The sequence below is a fragment of the Monodon monoceros genome, unplaced genomic scaffold (genome assembly GCF_005190385.1).
Source record: "Monodon monoceros isolate NGI ecotype Baffin Bay Population unplaced genomic scaffold, NGI_Narwhal_1 Super_Scaffold_12, whole genome shotgun sequence".
NCBI lineage: Eukaryota > Metazoa > Chordata > Mammalia > Artiodactyla > Monodontidae > Monodon > Monodon monoceros.
In genome coordinates, this window is record NW_021703768.1 from 76,288,041 (window position 1) to 76,306,812 (window position 18,772).

At 38.8% G+C, this 18,772-nt stretch overlaps 1 protein-coding gene across 1 annotated transcript in view; it reads right to left on the reverse strand.

Moving 5' to 3' along the window:
• The window catches only part of KIAA0825 (KIAA0825 ortholog), a 411,447-nt gene that overhangs the window by 242,666 nt on the left and 150,009 nt on the right, over positions 1 to 18,772 (reverse strand). Inside the window, exons 13-14 of the mRNA XM_029217064.1 lie at positions 14,768 to 14,878; positions 406 to 545 (exon numbers count right to left, since the gene is read on the reverse strand). Coding sequence (XP_029072897.1) covers positions 406 to 545; positions 14,768 to 14,878 — 251 coding nt within the window. The remainder of the gene's footprint in view (positions 1 to 405; positions 546 to 14,767; positions 14,879 to 18,772) is intronic.

The window sequence follows — 18,772 nt, forward strand, 5'->3', positions numbered from 1 at the left end:
CTGAAATGTCTAATGTGGCTCTAAAGCAATCTCTCTCTCCCTTTCTCTCTCTCTCGCTCTCTCAGGTCTAATTGATACTTCTGTCTTGGACATATAACTGTGTTCCCATAATATTCTTAGGCATTTCAAACCCCATATATTGATATATTTCTATATTATGATAGTTTATGATAGGACAGTATTATATAAAAATATTTTTTGCTCTCATTCAGAATCCCTGGAAAAAATCTTTCCAATAGGTTTATAAAGTTACTCAATATTTTGCCTGCTGCTAACCCCACTGACTATTGATATAATGCAGTTGGTTTCATCCCTCTGCCAACATTCAAGTAGGAAAAAAAATTCCATTCAACTTGAGCAATGACTGGGTTTTTTCAGGACATTCTCATAACTACAAATACTCACTTGAGCTCTTTAGCAAGATTCTCAGTAAAAGACCATCATGATGCAGTAGGGTTTCCAGAAGCAGGTTCCAATTACAGCCTGGCTGGGATAACAGCAGTTTCAACTGACCCTCGGCTGTCAATCGTCCAGCTGATGGAGTCCTTTCAAAATGCAAGATAAAGATGGAGTAATGAAGTTAATTTATCTATGAAATTAATAGCTTTAAAGTACAGATGTAATGCTAACTCCTTTAAATGTCAATTCCTCCCAGATTACTGTGAAAATGCTTTCATGCTTGCTTACTCTAGGGCTGCTCAGGGAAGGAATTACATTTAATCTCTACTAGCTAAAAGCAAATTAACATTTGGTAACCTGCCAAATTTAAAACTGATACAAAATAACCCTGTGTATATTTCATGGAACTATGTCTGTTTTAGCTTCATGGAGCAAATAAAAATTATTTATGCATTTTTAATGCATTTATTTGTTCATTCAACAAATACATGAGTGCCTACTATGTGCTATTAACTTCTTTCATTATTCATGGAGAGAAGTTACAATGTGTTTTGGCTACTAATTTGCCATGTACTATGATTGCTGATAAAATGAAAGGAACTCAAAGCTTCTGTCAAAGGTCAACCATAATCTAATTATTTAATATGTAAAGCCTTAAATCAACATGCAATTATCAGAACCACTCTAACAGTCACACTGCTACCTACTTGGGTAATCAGTTTATCAAAGAGAAATAATTCCAAGGCAAATAAACTTCTACTTGGGAAATTATAATCAGTGTTGAATAGAAAATTAAAATCAGGTCCCCCACATCACCACATTAATTTACCAATGAAACTGCAAGAGATAAGGAAATAAGGTAGAAACTGAACACTGATAACATTATTCACTTTTTCCTTCTAAAGTCTCAAGGTTTAGACTGGCTAAAGGTCACAGCATCTGATATCAGCTTACAACTACAACAAAAAAAGGGCAGGAAATGACCACACTCAATCTGATTGTGGAGATAAGGGTTGTGGGACTAGGGTGGCACTGGGAAGGAAAGATGAGATTGAGAAATGTAAAGGTGTGAATGAGAAGACCATATGCTTTAGCGTGGAAGAAAGCAGAACAAAGAGTATCACTGAGAGAGACGATTTGCAGCATCATTTCCAGATGAAATGTACTGAGTGGTGAACCATCATCATAGTCCAGAGCAAAGGTTTCCAAAGCTTGGGCCCTGGACCAACAGCATCAGCATCACCTGAGAACTTGTTTTGGGGTTTTTTAAAATAAATTTATTTTATATATTTATTTTTGGCTGCATTTGGGTCTTTGTTGCTGCGTGCAGGCTTTCTCTAGTTGCGACCAGTGGGGGCTTCTCTTGTTGCAGAGCACGGGCTCTAGGAGTGCGGGCTTCAGTAGTTGTGGCATGCAGGCTCAGTAGTTGTGGCTTGCGGGCTCTAGAGAGCAGGCTCAGTAGTTGTGGCACACGGGCTTAGTTGCTCTGCGGCATGTGGGATCTTCCCAGACCAGGGCTTGAACCCGTGTGCCCTGCATTGGCAGGCGGCTTCTTAACCACTGTGCCATCAGGGAAGCCCTGAGAACTTGTTAAAAATGCAAATTCCCAGGTCTTACCCCATCAGAAATTCTGGGAATGGGCCCCAGAAATCTGTGTTTTAACAAGCCCTCTCCAGGAGATTCTGATGCACACTAAGGTTTGAGAACAACTGTGGAAGGCAGTGCTTTCTGGAGCACAGGTAGCAGGGATAGGCCTAGTTGGTATTATCTTTCCTGCCTCTGTGCCTTTGTGCCCATACAGGTCCACCTTGGCTGCCACCTGGGCAGCAACCTCCAGATGACCCTATACTTAATCTTACCCATCCTTCAATTTGCCACAAAAATATCACTTTCTCTGTAGAGTCTTCACTAAAACTTTCTCTCCATAGCAGTCTATCTCACTCTGAATTAAAGAACTTATGGCAAGTATGCAGATTTTAGCACTTTATTATTTCATCAATTAAAGCTTTATCTCTCCACACAGATTCAAGCCTTGTGAGCACACTTGTTTTACACCCCAAAGCTCTCACCAATGAACTAAGCACATTTAAGGCTCTGTAAATGTTAGCTGATTGACTCATATGCTCATAAATGGGTAGATCAACTCTTAAAAAAAAGAGGATGCTTTGCCAAAATGCTGCTTTAAACAAAAGTGAGAGGATCTGAAGATGTAAAATGAAATTTAAAAGCATCTCCCCTTTGGTTTGGCTTGGGGCATTTGGAACATCTCACAACCTTATGACGCACAAAATCACCTGAACTTTGGACCAACTCAGGCTTCCCATGTGAGACGGATAACATAACTCAAAACGGAGAAACTCCCTGGCAATTGGTGAGGCAATGTTAGCTAGACGGGTGGTGGAGAGAGAAGCGGGGAATTATTTAACCCTCAGACCAGAGGAAACAGGTCTGTCAGTTCAGCAGTTCTGAATTCCTTTGGGTATTCCCAGATTGGTCTGGCTCTTGCAGAAAATCCAAACATGGTGCCAGAGGAAAAAACCACTAGGTGAGCCTTTTGGACTGAAACACTGAAGCAGATCCTCACAATGGCTGTCCCTGTTTCTATCCTAAACCCCAACTGCTGACTTCAAGAAACTTGCTTGGGGTCTGGTAGATGAAAAGCAGCTAGCTGGTAGTAAGCTGTGTATTAAAATTGACTTAGTTTTTTTTAACATGTCCTACCTATGGATTTTGCTTGAGTTGAGTGCTGACTTAAGGATACATTTAATGAACTGAAAGATCCAGTTTGATGGAGTTTAGGAAAGGAAGGGGATTGTTGAGAGACAATTTGAAGAAGGAAGACAGGGGCCAGTTCATAGAGGGCCTCATTAGCCAAGGTGGGGACTTTGGGCCTGTTGAAGAATTTAAGGCAGATGAGTTTCCTGACCTGGCTGCAGTATGGAGAGTGAATTGGAGGGAGGGTTGTGTTTTTGCTCAGTCCTTTAGACATGTAATGAGACAAAATAATTTGAATGTCATTTCACACCACTTATTTGAATACCTGGTTATAAACAAAACTTCTCATTTACCAGATGGGAAGCTGTTTGTTGAAATGTACCTCAATTCTTGGATCTTTCAACTTATCACAGATTTTGAAATGTACAGTAGAGTGACTCACTATAAGGAAAAATAAAAGATTACAAACATTCCTCAATCACTAAGCTCCGAGTAATAAATGCATTGAGGAGTCAGCACTGGGCATATGGAGAAGCATATGTTCCCTCATCCTTTGAGCTGGTGGAGCTGTGAAAGTGAGATTAGCCTTACAAAAAATGACAGAAAAGGAAATTTTTAATATATGTATATATGTATCAAATATGTACATGTTGACTTCCACTATAATACAAAGAAGAGGACAAAATTTATAAATCCACTGGAATGCATAAAAATTGTATCAAATATGTACATGTTGACTTCCACTATAATACAAAGAAGAGAACAAAATTTATAAATCCACTGGAATGCATAAATCTTGTATTAGGAGACAGGACAAATTTATGGCTGGGTTATATCAGGCTTATACTCTAATTAGTGCTGCACTTCTGGGGCATGAAAAGGCCTAAGGAATTTTTCAAATCCAGGCAATGTTGGGGTTCAATCATTATTAGTTTATGAAACTAACAAATTATTTTTAGAGAATCATTGTTCAAAATCTTGGCTGTATTTGGGTGTGTTTACTTTATGAAAACTTATCAAGTAGTTCACTTGTAATTTCTGCAGTTTTTTAGTATGTGTTCACACTGCAGTAGAAAATTTATAAAATCTTAGCCCTGTCAGTACACTATGGCTTGACTTCCAACCACAGTTGTGTGTGGGGCACAGGGCAAGCAAAGACTCTGTAGGAGGTTCAGACTGCAGTAAGAGCAGCCTCACTGCTCAGGTCACATGACCTTGGGAGTCACTGCTCCTACCATATACTTAACATGCAGAAGCTGTCAGACTAGGGGAACACTGGAATGGACTCTGAAATGCACAGCTTGGGGATAACACCGAGCAGTGTTGGGCACTGTTCTTCAACACTTGGTATTTACTTTAAATGAACAGCCATTATATGGTTCTATGTCCCTAAGAGAAAAACCATATGGGTCCAGGAGCCACAGGTTGAAAGTCCTCTCCGAAGGATACTAGAAGCCACCTCCTCACCAGAGTTCCTGATTATCCACTAGGAATTTAATTTGTGTTTTCCATTCCCATAACTCCCCATAGGCTCTGGGTGAGTGGAGGTCCTGGTTTCTGTGGTGGGGTGACTTGGAAAATGCACAACTCTACCAGGGGACCATGAATAAATCCACTAAACCTAATGTTATAGCTGCCTTCTAGTTATTTTTGGATTCCTATGCCAGCAGTCTAGCAGGCGAAGAAAGGAGCTACTATATTGGTAAGGGTAATAACCCTGATTATCACCGAGGAGCTAGGGTTGCTACTACATATGGGGAGCAGGGAGGAGTATGTCTGTAACTCAAGGGATTCACCAGGGCATCTCTTGACGCTCTCATGACTGGTAATAACCGTAAATAGGTGACCAAAGTAACCACATTCTGATAAGGGAATGGTAGTTATGGTTCAACCTCGCGAGGATGAAGGTCTATGTCTATGCTAGGGAAGCAACATACGCAAGCAGATGTGATGACTGAGGGTAAGGGGAAGCTAGAATAAGTGGTAGAGGAATGTAATGATGATTAGCATTTGCAGACTCAGGAATAATGGAAGCAGGAGACACTCTAACTTGTCCCATTAACTCAACCATAATAAAACTTTTTTTTTTTTTGACCAGCCACCACCTTGAAGAATCAATGATAAGGCCCAGAGAACTTAACATCAATAATGAGTGGATTTCAGTGGTGCAAGGGTTAGAACAAATGTCAATGTCCCCACATCCTCTTGCCCTTACCACTCAGTTGACAATAGCCTGCCTTTTGCTGTCAGAACCTGCATTTCTCTACCTTCCAGCAAGATAGGTTGGAAGTGCCAGCAAATTAACACCTCCAGAGCAGCCTTCAACCAACGATGGATGAAAATTACTAATAAATTCCTCAGCATACTTGTTGCCCTGGTGGGAAAACTCTGAGATGTGCCTTTCCCACTGGCTCCAAGAATTTCCCCTGAAGGTATAAGTTCTAGTTACTCCTGTGGTAGTTGGCTTGATTACACTAATCTTTATTTGCTTTCTTTCTTTCTTTGTCTCACTTATTCATTCCCCTCTAGTGTTTCGTCCACTTAGAAAATAAACTAATTTCACTTCAATCCTTGTCTCAGGGTCTGCTTCTTGGGGAAATGCAAAATAAGACATGCATGTAGACACTTAGGACTCATCTCACTTAATGTATGTTTCAGGAATATTGGGAAAATAGTCCAAGGTCATTTCGTTAATAAATATGGCAACTGGACTTTGAACCCAGGCTTTTCTGACTTCAGAACCCATGATTATTCCACTACTCCATGTTTCCTTCCATTCAACCAGGTTGATATTTGGTGGGTAAGTTGCAGTTTCCAGCATTGAGGATGTTTGGCTCTATTCAACCTCCTGATTGAGGATACCATGTTTTTGACTCAAACTCGGGTTTGTGGTCTCAAGGCTGATTCCCAAATTGGAGCCATGTTATTTAAGGTATCTAGGGACTGATTTTGACCAGATGGTTCCTGTCACGGATTACTGGGCCAAATTTATGCCAGAGACCATAAGTTACATGATTCAGAGAACAAAGGCAAGGGCATAACTAAAGAGAAATTGAGAGTGAAAGCCCTAAAGTGGGATAATGAAAGCAGAGGAGGAAAAGCTCCATACTACTATACTACTTTTGCCTTTCCAAAACTAATCCTTCCAAATCTTTCTGGGGAGACAAATATTTAAAACAGTTCTAACATTTTCTCTTTAGTACCTGGGGAAAAAAGCTGAGGGGGGAAAACAGAAACCCAAAGTATTTTCTTCATCACTTTAATCAAGAATGTGCAAAATATATGTAGTTATAACACTGAAAATGTTTGCACATATTTTAATCTCTATAATGGGTATAGCCATGTCTCTATGATATTTATAATTAGAGATGATTCAATAAATAGAAATAAGACAGGGTTCACCTGCATGTTTATATATAGGATTTGCCTTGATTTTTAATAACTTTGTCCACTGAGGTAAACTGATACTCTTAAAGAGTCTCAGTTTTTCAGAGTTGATGGTATCCACACTACCTGGTATGCAACTTAAAGGATAGGCATTCAACCTGTGAGGATGTGAATTATTTCTTGATTTTAGTAAATTAAACTTTTTCACTTGGGATGACCCCATTTCTCGAAAATCACCCAAAGATATATTAGTGCCCCAAACTCATAGCCCTAACTCCACACTTTAGTGTTACACAGGTTAATGTACCTTATTTCTAAAAATACACAAGAATCTAATTTTAATTTTAAAAATAATGTTGATATTACATGTCAGCCACCACTTTTGGACTCCCCCAGAAGTGCTATTCTAGCACCTGAGTCAATAAGACACTGGAGACTACTAAATCACTTAACCATCCCTTTAGAGGAGCAGAAGTTATCTCTCTAGAGCCTTTAACTATTATTGGTCCTTGTCTACCAGATAATAAATATCCTGTTACAGGAGTTCAAGAAAGGTCTCCCCTGGCATCACACTTCTGATAAGTGCAGAGACTCAATGAGAAAATAGTTCAATATTCTTTCCACTTTACCATACTTGGAGCTGGTCCTTTTAACATGTTTGGATAATTGATAAGACCTTCCACTTTCTGAAACATACAGCTCTTTACTAACACAGCAGTACTGAATGATTGTTTAGTAAGCACTTACGTGATGGGTGCCTTGTAGGCACATTAGCTAATTAAATCCTCGTAACTCTGCCATGAGAATATCTCAGAAGCTAAGGGAAGAAGATGTTTCAAGATGGGGGAAGTAGACAATGGTATTATGTGCTGTTTTCAAGTAGATCAATAAGATCATACTGTATTTATGTCTTAACTTCCTCACAAAAATATAAACTATTTAACTAACTTTCTAAATCACAAAACTATACAGGTCTGCAAACCTTGTCTGTCTAATGTGAAAACCTATAGTTGTTTCTTATTATCTCATTGCTGGTTCCATTGCTATATTCTTATTTATATAATACCTTTAAACCATAATAGAAAAGGAAAGATATGCAGAAATATCTATCTATATCAAGTAACCAGCTCACCTGACATTTTCATTTCTTTTAGTAACTGCTCCACAAACATATGACTTTTTCTCTGAAAATCTTTTCAAAGATCCAGCTGCTTGTCCATCCACACTCTGGAACAGCCATGTTAGAGCTTTGGTGTTCAAAAGCTCCCATTACTTCTCCCCTGACTGTTGGCTCCAGGTCAAAGCTTGGCACCTCATCAGAGTACAAGTTCTCTAAGCTTTTCTCTTCAGTCCTATGGAACAGCCTGAGAGCAGCAGCTGGAAGACCAAAGTTCTCTTTTGTCCTCCTCCCCAGATGTTCTCTCCTGAGGATACTAGAAGCCACTTCCCCAACAAGAGCTTTCTTCCCATCACTGAGCTTGACCACTCAGATCAAATGTTTGAAAAGAGTTAAAAGTACCATTTAATGTGGCAATATCTGAAACAATACTACAATAACTCATTTGTTCCTTAATTCACTTAGTCATTAAACCAATATTTGTTGGCTGATTTCTGTGTGCAAGGCCATGGAGACACAACAGTAAGTAAAAAACAAACTCATTGTTTTTACAGAATTCAGCAGGGAATACATGCATGGTTTAAACAGTCATACAAATAAAGATAAAATTACAACTATAAAAACTCAATCAAGAAAAAGCAAAAGATGCTATTAGAAGATGTACGAGAAGAAGTAAGCTAGTCTTTGGGGTTGATGAAAGGCTTCCCTACAGAAGTCACACTGGAACTGAGATAGGAAGATAGATTGACATTACTAGATGAAAGGGGAAGAAGATCTTTCAGGGAAAGGGAAAAGCATGTGCAAAGATCCTTTGGCAGAATGGTACATTTCATGGCAAGGAAATGTAAAAAAGGTTAATGTGTGAGGAGAAAAATCACAGGGTAGTGTGGTATCAGAAGAGGTTGCAGAGGAGGGTAAGCCACATCTATGTAGGTTTTACAGGCCATGGTAAATGTTTTGTGTATGCTTAAGGATAAAGGGGAATTCATGGAGGGCTGTGAGCTATAAGTGTGAAATGATAAAACTTAGTTTTGAAAATAGATTTTGGTTTGAGAAGTCTCTGGCTATAGTTTGGAGAATATTGGAGTCAACATATACACGGGAGGAAACCAAGGAGTCACTGCAGTAGTCAGGAGAGAGGTGATGCACTAAGGCAAAGGTGGTACTATGGAGAACAGATATTAGGAGCTAAAATTAACGAGAGTTAGTAATGAACTGGATCTAGTAGAAGAGGAAGAGGGAGGTACTCAGGTTGCCTTCTGGTCTCTGCCTTATACAATCACATGCAGGTACAATTAATCAAAATGGGGGAAAATGAAAGAGGATCAATTTGGAGGGGAGTATCCTAAGTTCAATTTTTGTCATGTTGAGTTTGAGGTGTCTCATGCTCACCAGGTATAAACCTGAAGAAGACATTCATGTACGATTCACACCCATGAATATATAGGTCTGTAGTCCTAGAAGAGACTGAAAGCAGAGATTTGAATTGGGGGCCACTTAAAAAGTACATGAAACCACAGACATGTGTGAGTTCACCTACAAAAGGTTCTATGATAGAATCCTAAGGATGTTCAATATTTAATAGCCAGGCCAAAGTAGATGAACCTGCAAAGAAATTTTATTGGCTATCTCTTCCCTCACCACTTATACCTAGCATATGCCTTACTTGGAGAAAAATTTTAAAATGCATTTATTGAAAGAATGAATGAACACATCTTGGTAAACTGTGTAAATGGGAAGACCCACATAGCATATAATAAAATGAAGCCAAAGGTAGCTTAATATTTAGGGAGGGGAAAAAAGCATATAAGTCCAAAACAGGATTACATTGAGTAAAACCATAATGGAAACAAAAGCATAGTAGAAAGAAATATCCAGAGCTCAGAATGGACTGGCCATGAATCAAAACATCATGTTGTCATCATAAAAGAAAATGAGCAGTGTAAAATGAATGGACTGTTCACTCACACTGATTATGCTACTTGGATTCAGTGTCTAGTTATGACCTCCTTAGCTAAGGAAGACCTGAAAAGTATTTGGAACTACTGAAAGAACCACAAGATGATGAAAGTTGGGAAAATAATTAAAAAAAAACTTTATAATGCAACAGTATAATTGACTAAGAGAGTATTCTTTCTTGAACATTTATATGAAAGTACAGTGTGCTGCCATAGTATTAACACTGAGATGAATATATTCTCCACATACCTTAGTTTAATCTAGCATGAAACTGATTACCCTTTCTAAATCAACTCACATTGTTAGCCTGTAACACTGCTTGGGATAATGAATATAGTATATTTTACTTATTGCTTTGAAAATACATATATTTTCCCTAAAGCAAACTCTTCTAAACTCTATTCCAGGATTTCTAGGAGAACATGAAAAATTCTATTTTTACCAATTTATATACTTGGTAGGCATTCTGTAGTAACCCTATAGACAAATTTACAGTGCATACAACTATTTATGCATCTCTAACTCTTATTGTAAGTCTTAATTTCATGTCCTCCTTGCTCTGTTTCTTCCTTCTCACCTACTTTTAATTCATTATCTTAATATATTTAATACTATTAAAAGCCAACTTAAATCTTTCTGCAACAATGCACAGGTGTAAATAAATGAGCAAATAGGTGACTAAATTACTAAGATACGTCATAATATTAAATATTTTAGTCTCATCCTCACACTTTCCAAAAAAAAAGCATAATGTATTTTTAGTTTATCATCATTCAACCCATGTGTATTTCCCTGAACAGTTCATTTTAGTTGCTAAGGTGAGGAATGGAGTTTTGGAGGATAATTTAAGGGTGAAAAACACACAGCAACAACTGATTTATGTGAGGAAATGGATGGAAAGGTAAAGATTTTTAAGGTCACATGATGGTGGTCTAGGAGTTCCCATTGCAATGCTTGACAAATGCAAATCAATAAGTTGAGTTGTTTTGAAACTACTTTTATTGCTATCCTGGGTTCCTCTGTTCTGAACATGTTGGATCATGAATCACATGGATCATGTCTTTCTGTGCAGATTATATGGAACTGTTAGACAGAATAACTGTCAGAAAGTCAGGGTAGAATGGTTCATACTGTACTTACATGAAGAATTTAAAAAGGCAAGATAGAGAACCAAAGGCATTTCAGGAGAGAAAACTACATAAATAAAGGCTCAAAGTTGAGAGTAAGCAATAAATAAAAGTTAAAATTGTAGAATAACTGTGTCTTAAAGACAAGAAAGAAGACTGACAACTGGAGCGGAGAAGAGTGTTGGGTGCTCCAGGAAACAAGCCAGGCAGTGTGGGAGAAGCAGAAGCTACTGTAGGTTCTTGAGCAGTAGAATGGTATAACAAAAACAGTTTTTAAAACATATTAAATAATAGTAAGATGGACCAGGGTTGTTGCCATGGGTTGTAGAGAAAGACTGCTTCTAAGAGAACTGTGGGAATGAATCAACTGAACATGATAATACAGTAGGAATAGGCAACAAGCAGCTCAATATGGAAAGCAGAATCAAGATTCTACCCTTGAAGTGTTTAAGAATGATGTGTTCCTTATAGAAAAGACACCATGGTTAGGAGACAAGGGAAGAGTGAAAAGAAGGATCTGTTGAAGACATTATGCTGGGTTTCCAGTAATACAGTGGGTCATTCAAGAAATATGGGCAGCCGGACATAGAATGTTGGGGTAAAGGAAGTGCCCAGAGCTAGAAATCCTCTGTAGGGCGGTTACAGGGTAATACATGTGAATCAAAGAGCATTTTAAAAAATGAGGTTTCTTTTTTCTTTTAAATTTTTTTAATCTTAATAAAATTAAGCTGCCTTCATTATAGGAAATTTGGAAAGTGCCCAGATAAAAATTAAAATTGCTTACAATCCTACCATATAAACATGTAAACTATAAGCTCTCTAGCATAGAGTTTTGCTTTTTTTTTTTTTTTTTGCGGTACGCGGGCCTCTCACTGTTGTGGCCTCTCCCGTTGCGGAGCACAGGCTCCGGACGCGCAGGCTCAGCAGCCATGGCTCACGGGCCCAACCGCTCCGCGGCATGTGGGATCTTCCCGGACCGGGGCACAAACCCGCGTCCCCTGCATCGGCAGGAGGACTCTCAACCACTGCGCCACCAAGGAAGCCCCTAGCGTAGAGTTTTTATATCCTTTCAATATTTGTTTTTCTCTACATACTTTTAAAATGCTATGTGTAGAGTAGTATGGCATAGTTCAACACTTCTCAGTTGTGTGCCACCTTGCAATAATTGTTCATCCCCTGGGAAATGGGGGCTCCCATATGATGCAAGTTTGGGGAATCTGCCTACTAGATCCCTCCCTTGGAGATAAACACTATACATTAGTATATCAGGGCTCCTGCAAGTCGAATGATAAAGAGACTTTACATAATTAATAACTGACAATCTTAGATTTTTCTTGCATGACTGTTAACGTCATCCTGAACTGCTCTCCCTCTGAAAGGTGGAGGTGTAGCTGTCAGGAGCTCGGGCTTTGGAAGCAGACAAGCCGAGGTTCAGAGTCTGCCTCCCAGATTTGTTCTCTTCAGAAAGTTGCTACCTGCACATCACTTTACTCTCCATGAAAGAAGCATATGAGTACTATTTCAAAGACTGGTGTGAGGTTTGAAAAAGATAATGTATATGAAGCACTGGGCATGTCAGGTTCACAGTTATCACTCTAAAAACTGGGCTGGCTTTGATTACTACAACATTACTAACCTGCAGTTTTCCTTTGAGTATAAATCACAATGATTTGTCATTTAATATTTTTCAAAATCAACCTTTTTAACGACGCCACAGTAGTCTATCGCATGGCTAATCCATAGGTGATTTGTCTAATTCCATACTGTGAGACATTTATTTCCATGTTTTCCTTTTACAAATAATGCTTCAATGAATATCCTTGAATATAAAACTTTCTCAGCAGCTGATTAATTCCTTATGATTGATTCTTAGCAATGGAATTGCTGATAAAGGGCCATAAATATTTTTAAGGTTTTTTTTTTTTTTTTTTTTTTTTTTTTTGCGGTACACGGGCCTCTCACTGCTGTGGCCTCTCCCGTTGCGGAGCACAGGCTCCGGACGCGCAGGCTCAGCGGCCATGGCTCACGGGCCCAGCCGCTTCCGCGGCATGTGGGATCTTCCCGGACCGGGGCACGAACCCGTGTCCCTTGCATCGGCAGGCGGACTCTCAACCACTGCGCCACCAGGGAAGCCCTATTTTTAAGATTTTTGATACAGTTTTATTATATTGCTCTCCATAAAACTTGTATCAAATTGCATTTCCACTGTGGGCTGAGCAGTCACCACCATGTTCTAATCTTTGCATTAGGATAATAGTGAAGATTGATGGCTACAATCAAGCAGAAAGAAAGAAAAGTCTTATTACACTTACGTTTGCTTTAGGTATAGAAAAGAGAAAGAAGTTAAATATAAGAAGCTATTTGAAAGATAAACCCATTTACACGCTGACTTCCCAGGCCTCTAGATGGGCTGAACAGAGCAAGCCTGGAGGTGGAAGTCTTATCAGCTATGCTTAAAGAGGTAACTCCATTGGTTATAGAGTAAGATAAAAGCAGGCAATAAAAATAGATTAAACTGGTGGCGCAGTGGTTGAGAGTTCGCCTGCCAATGTCCCGGTCTGGGAAGATCCCACATGCCGCGGAGCGGCTGGGCCCGTGAGCCATGGCCACTGAGCCTGCGCGTCCGGAGCCCGTGCTCCGCAACGGGAGAGGCCACAAGAGTGAGAGGCCCGCGTACCGGGAAAAAAAAAAAAAAAAAAAGATTAAACAAATGTGATAGTAACATGGAGAACAAATATGTTTAGAAGTTTGGGAACTCATCAAAAGGAAACAGGTTGTTTGCTTAACTCACACTGTAAAAGATCCAGTTGTTTAATGTGTTACCTTTGCAATAACGAATATTAAAGTCAGCTATTTAATCCTTAAAGACGTAAGAGGTATTTACATGACAGCTGCAGTGTATGGAGGTGACAGAGTATTAAGGGTGTTCCATTTCTTTCTTTCTTCAAAAAATATTTATTTATTTATTTACTTATTTGGCTGCGCTGGGTCTTTAGTTGCGGCACATGGGATTTAGTTCCCTGACCAGGGATCACACCTGGGCCCCCTGAATTGCGAGCACGGAGTCTTAACCACTGTACCACCAGGGAAGTCCCAGGGTGTTCCCTTTCTAGGAATCAGTCATAAGGAATTGTTCATAGATGTTGAAAATGTTTTACATGTAAGTGAAGTAACAACAATACTCTGAGGTCCTTGAAGGTAGGAGGGCAAATGTCTCATTGATCTTGGATTTCCCGTTACGTATATGAGGACAGGCACATGATAGGTAAACAGTATATGTTTATTGTGTCTATAGAGACTTGTGTATGAGGTTTTCATACCCTCTTTTTACGAGTAGGACTCTTGTTCCTCAAGAGAGAGATACAGTCAGTCAATTTAGATAGTGAAATCCCTAATAGTGTATTTCTAAGATGAATCAAGAATGTGTAGGGATTAACAATATTCTCCTACAGCTATACATGATATATTTATTCACAGATACCAAGGAAAGCTACTTTCCTATGATATATTCAGCAAAGAATCAAACTGACATTCCACGTAATGCCACACAATGTCATCAAATTACTCTGGAAGTACATTTCTTGCTTTAAATGATTTTTCTTATGTTTAAATGCCATTAATTAAATAATAAAAGTGAAAGACCCTATTCATAATTTTTAAAGTTACTCCTCTCTCAACTTTTTCCTCAGGCTCTGAGTTAGTCACATGAATTATCCCATATTACTGCTTTTTTTTGACAATTAGCTGGAGAACTGTCAAATCCCCAGTCATAGATCAAGAAGGATGAATTTTAAAATGGCTAGGCAATTAGCTAAAATAAAACTAAATTCCAAAAATCCACATTTTTCCATTACTTTAGTAAAACTATGTTAGTGGAATGATTATGAGGCTTATATCTTGGATTCTTGAGCTAAAGAAAGAAATATGCTCTTTACTTACCTGCATAGTGTCAAAAGTTTTAATTTCTTTTTGTAAGATGTATTTACCTCCATGGATAAAAGTTTCTATTAAACTTCAAAGGAATCAAAGAATTATAGATGGTGTAGTTTTTAGAGGTTCTCACCTGAGTAAAGAAGGGTAGAAATGTGATATGCAAGAAAGCCAATGCAATGGTTGCTTGAAAAATGGCTTTAAGGAATCTGAGGCAGAATCGTCCATGCCATGCTGAAAAGTCCTAGGGAAATAAAAATCATTATTTCAGAGTATACAGGGGACATTAACTATGAAGACCATCAAAATTTATTTTTCCTTAGTATTCAAAGTTAATGATTTTACACAAAACAATATTGTGCTAGAATGGACAACACACCCACTTCAACCACTTGGTATTTACAATTTAATAGGTGATTCAGAGGCCTCTCTGCAACAACCATTACACTTGGGAAGGTATGACAATACCATTATCATTTAATTTTAAAAATTCCCATTATAAAATTTGTCAAAAATAAATGTATGAAGAATAGTAAAATGAATACCACATATGTCTCCCTCCCTCGACCTGAATCCAGTAAATGTCAATATTTTGTCATTTTTGCTTCGTTAATGCAAAAATGTTCAGCATAAAGGTACATCTTTTTACTCTTTAAAGTGATTTATAAATACTAAACAATTAATGAGAATTTACAATTAATTTTGTATGCTCCTAAGGGCCTACAGAAGGCGGGTAAAGAAGAATTTAACTGTAAAATATACGACTGTGATTTCAAAATTAGAACAATTTGGCCAGAATATCTGGTCTACAACTATCTTTGGAGAAGTAACTATAACATTTTTCTACGTTGGCCCAAATTCAACAATAAATATTGAGGTAATAAGAAAGGATTTGTTACATAAAATCTTTAGTAGATAGCTTGGCTAATAAAATTTTTATAATAACAGAAGACTATATTTGCCTACATGGAGTTAAGAGTCACAACTGGGAACATTTTAGAAATAGAATTGTTTGAAGTGGTGCTATCTCTCTTCATCTAAAGTACAGTAGCAATAGCATCTTTTAAATAATAGGTAGAACGGAATTTGACTCTGAAAACCCACCCCTCTCTTTTCATCCTACAGCCTGCTTCTTGTATCCTCACATTTCCAAATTTGACCTGCCTCTCCACTGTTTGTCTCGCCAAGTAGAACACCTTCTAATTAAATACATGTTGACATTTTTTAGATTTTTATTAGATCATCTCCTCTTTGAAAGCCATTTCCTCACTAAATTTCAGACAGAACAAAATTCCATAAATAGGCTCCAAAATGAGGCTGTCCTATTTCCATCCCATACCTTCCACTATGTGAACTAGAGAAGCAGGCATGAGCTAGGTCAGGACACCAGGACATGCTTTTCTAAGGAGTCTGGACTTTGTATTAGCAATGAGGAATCACTGAAGAGTTTATAGCATAGGAGTTTTATCAGCTATTTTACATTTTAGGAAACTCACTTGTGCACTAGTGAGGAGAGCTGATTGGAGATTAGGGCTGGAGGAAGGGAGATAATGAAGATGATATTTCGGTAGACCAGGCAGAAGAAGACAAAGTCCTAAGCCAAAGTAAGAAGCATAAGAGATCGTGTGTATGGGACAAATATAAAAAGAAATAAAATTAATAGAATTAACAATATTCATTCTCTAATGATATGGGGTTGGAGGCAGCAAAAGGGAGGAGGTAGAAGGCAGAAGGGTTAAGATAAAAGAAGTCTGGACGACTTGCAGGTGCTTTCCTTAGTTTTAGATATGCTGAGGGGGTTGCAGACTCCAATAGGAATTTGGATTTACTGATCCAGCATATACAAGAGACATTTGGATTGATGATACTGATATGTAAGTCACTAGCATAATGGTGAAGCCATGGGAATGGGTGAATTCACCCAAAGAAACAGTGTAAGATGAAAAGATGGACAAGGATGGAACTCTGGAACACACCAACATTTAAAGGGTGAGGTGAGAAAAAGAAGCACTCAAATGAAGCAGAAGGAATCATCAGAGAAGTAGGCAAAGAGCCAGGAGAAGGTGATGTTAGGGTTAGAGAAATGGCCAATAATGTCATAAGCTGCAGAGAGGGTAAGTGAATGGAGGGACAAAACTTGTAAAGTTAGCAACTGGGTGTGCATGAATGACCTAGCCCATGTGGTTTGTTTAGCATGATGAGGGCAGCTGCAGTATATTGAGTAAATGGTAGGTGCAAAAGTGGAGACAATGAGCACAAACTCTGTTTTAGAAGGGAGGCACAGTAATAAAGATGGAGTATTTTTTAATACAAGAGAGTCTTGGGGAGAAGAACCAGAGACTAAGGCCATGACGTAGGAGGTAAATGTTATCAAGAGCTCAGGTTAAAAGATTTGCTGTGGTTGGGAAAAAAGGCTCACTGATCACCAGTCAAAGGATGTAAAGGTAAGTAAGAATCAAGATAATTATTAAGAATGGAGATGAGAAGTTAAAGTACATACATGATGGTCTGGGTTTCTCAGAGAAGTAAAGGAGAAGGCCACCTTCTAGCAAATAGTGGGATGGGACAAGGTGGAGGGTTTGGCCAAAGTGAAGAAGGATGAAAGAGGGAGCTACCCAGAGACAGGACAAGGGGTAGGATTGTCAAAGGGTACAAAAGCACAGCTGAGTGATTTTTGCCAACAGTGTTCCAGAGGCTGAACAGAGAGTCCAAGAGAGTGAGGGTGCAGGAGAGGGACACGCACTAGCAAGGGAGCTAGGAAGAGGAAGGTGCTGGTATAATGTGAGAGGAGGTACAGTTAAGGAGTCTGGAAAAAAAGGCTGTCTCAAAGAAAGTGAGGTACTTGGGGAAAAGGATGGGACAAGAGCTGGGCTTGATGAGAGAGGAGGAACTAGAGGCTCTGGTATCATAGCCTCTGCCTACTTTTCCACCTACCTCTTTGAGCCCTTTGCATAAATCCCCATTTGTCCAGTTATCTGCAGGGGGTAGGGGGCACCTTATTTCTCCAAGAATGAATAGCTTACCTAGAATGCCCTCTCTGCCATGTTCAACTGGCTCCATAGATGGCTCTACCTCAAAACCTTATCTGATAAGCCTTCCCTGACCACCCTGTCTAAAATATTTCCCTTCTCACCACTCCATCCCTCGCTATGCCCTTATTTGGCTTTGCTTCTTCTTAGGACTTAACTCTACCTCTGATCCTTTTACATTCACTTTTTGCTGCCTGCTCCATACCCAAGGGGAGGGTCATGGAAGATCATAAATGCACCTGCCTGAGTATGTGCAGGACCTCTGGAGCCAGATAGCCTGGGTGTGTATCTTGGGTGGGCTCTTTATTAGATGTGTAATGTTGTTTGGCAATTAATTTTGCTTCAGTTTTCTCATTTGTAAGATGGGGATAATAATAATCACCTCACAGGGTCAGTGTGATGATTGAGATAATGCATAAAAGCCTTTAGCCAAGTGCCTTGTACATAATAAGGGCTCAACAAATGTAAGGTAGTATCAGTATGATAACGACAGTTGCAAATGCTTCTTAACAAGGTCTACAACTACCTCAGAACTGACATGGAATTCCTAATAGTCTAAAGAGTTGTCTATTAGATTAGAAAAAATAATGGAGGATCTAATAATAATGGAATGGCTATTTGGTGCCAAGCTTTCTTAGGCTACAAACCATTGGCAATGCAATACTTCCCAGAACATTTCTGCCAGTCCCTAAACTCTTTTCCTCCACTGAGAGTTGCACTGGTAATAGTAAGGTTATCCGGCGATAATGAGACATTATGGCAGATGTTTATGGTCTCAGAGGGGGTGGGATCTGTATGAGCATTTAATTCCACAGCAAGATCCCAAATTAGTTTCATTATTCTGGAGAGTATAACAGGGTGAAAATTGGCCTACAAGCCTCCATGGGAGAATGAAATGATGATCTAGCTATTAGATACCCTCTAATGATGTTTAGGTATACAGTTAAAAGAGAAGATGCTCTAAATAAATCATAGTGGAGAGTAAAATACAATCATATGAGCCACAGAATTACATTTTCCACAAGACATAAAAGAATTTTGATATAGCAAATGTGAATACTCCTTTAAACAAAAGTAATTGTCCATAGGTTGAAGCAGAATACATTTCT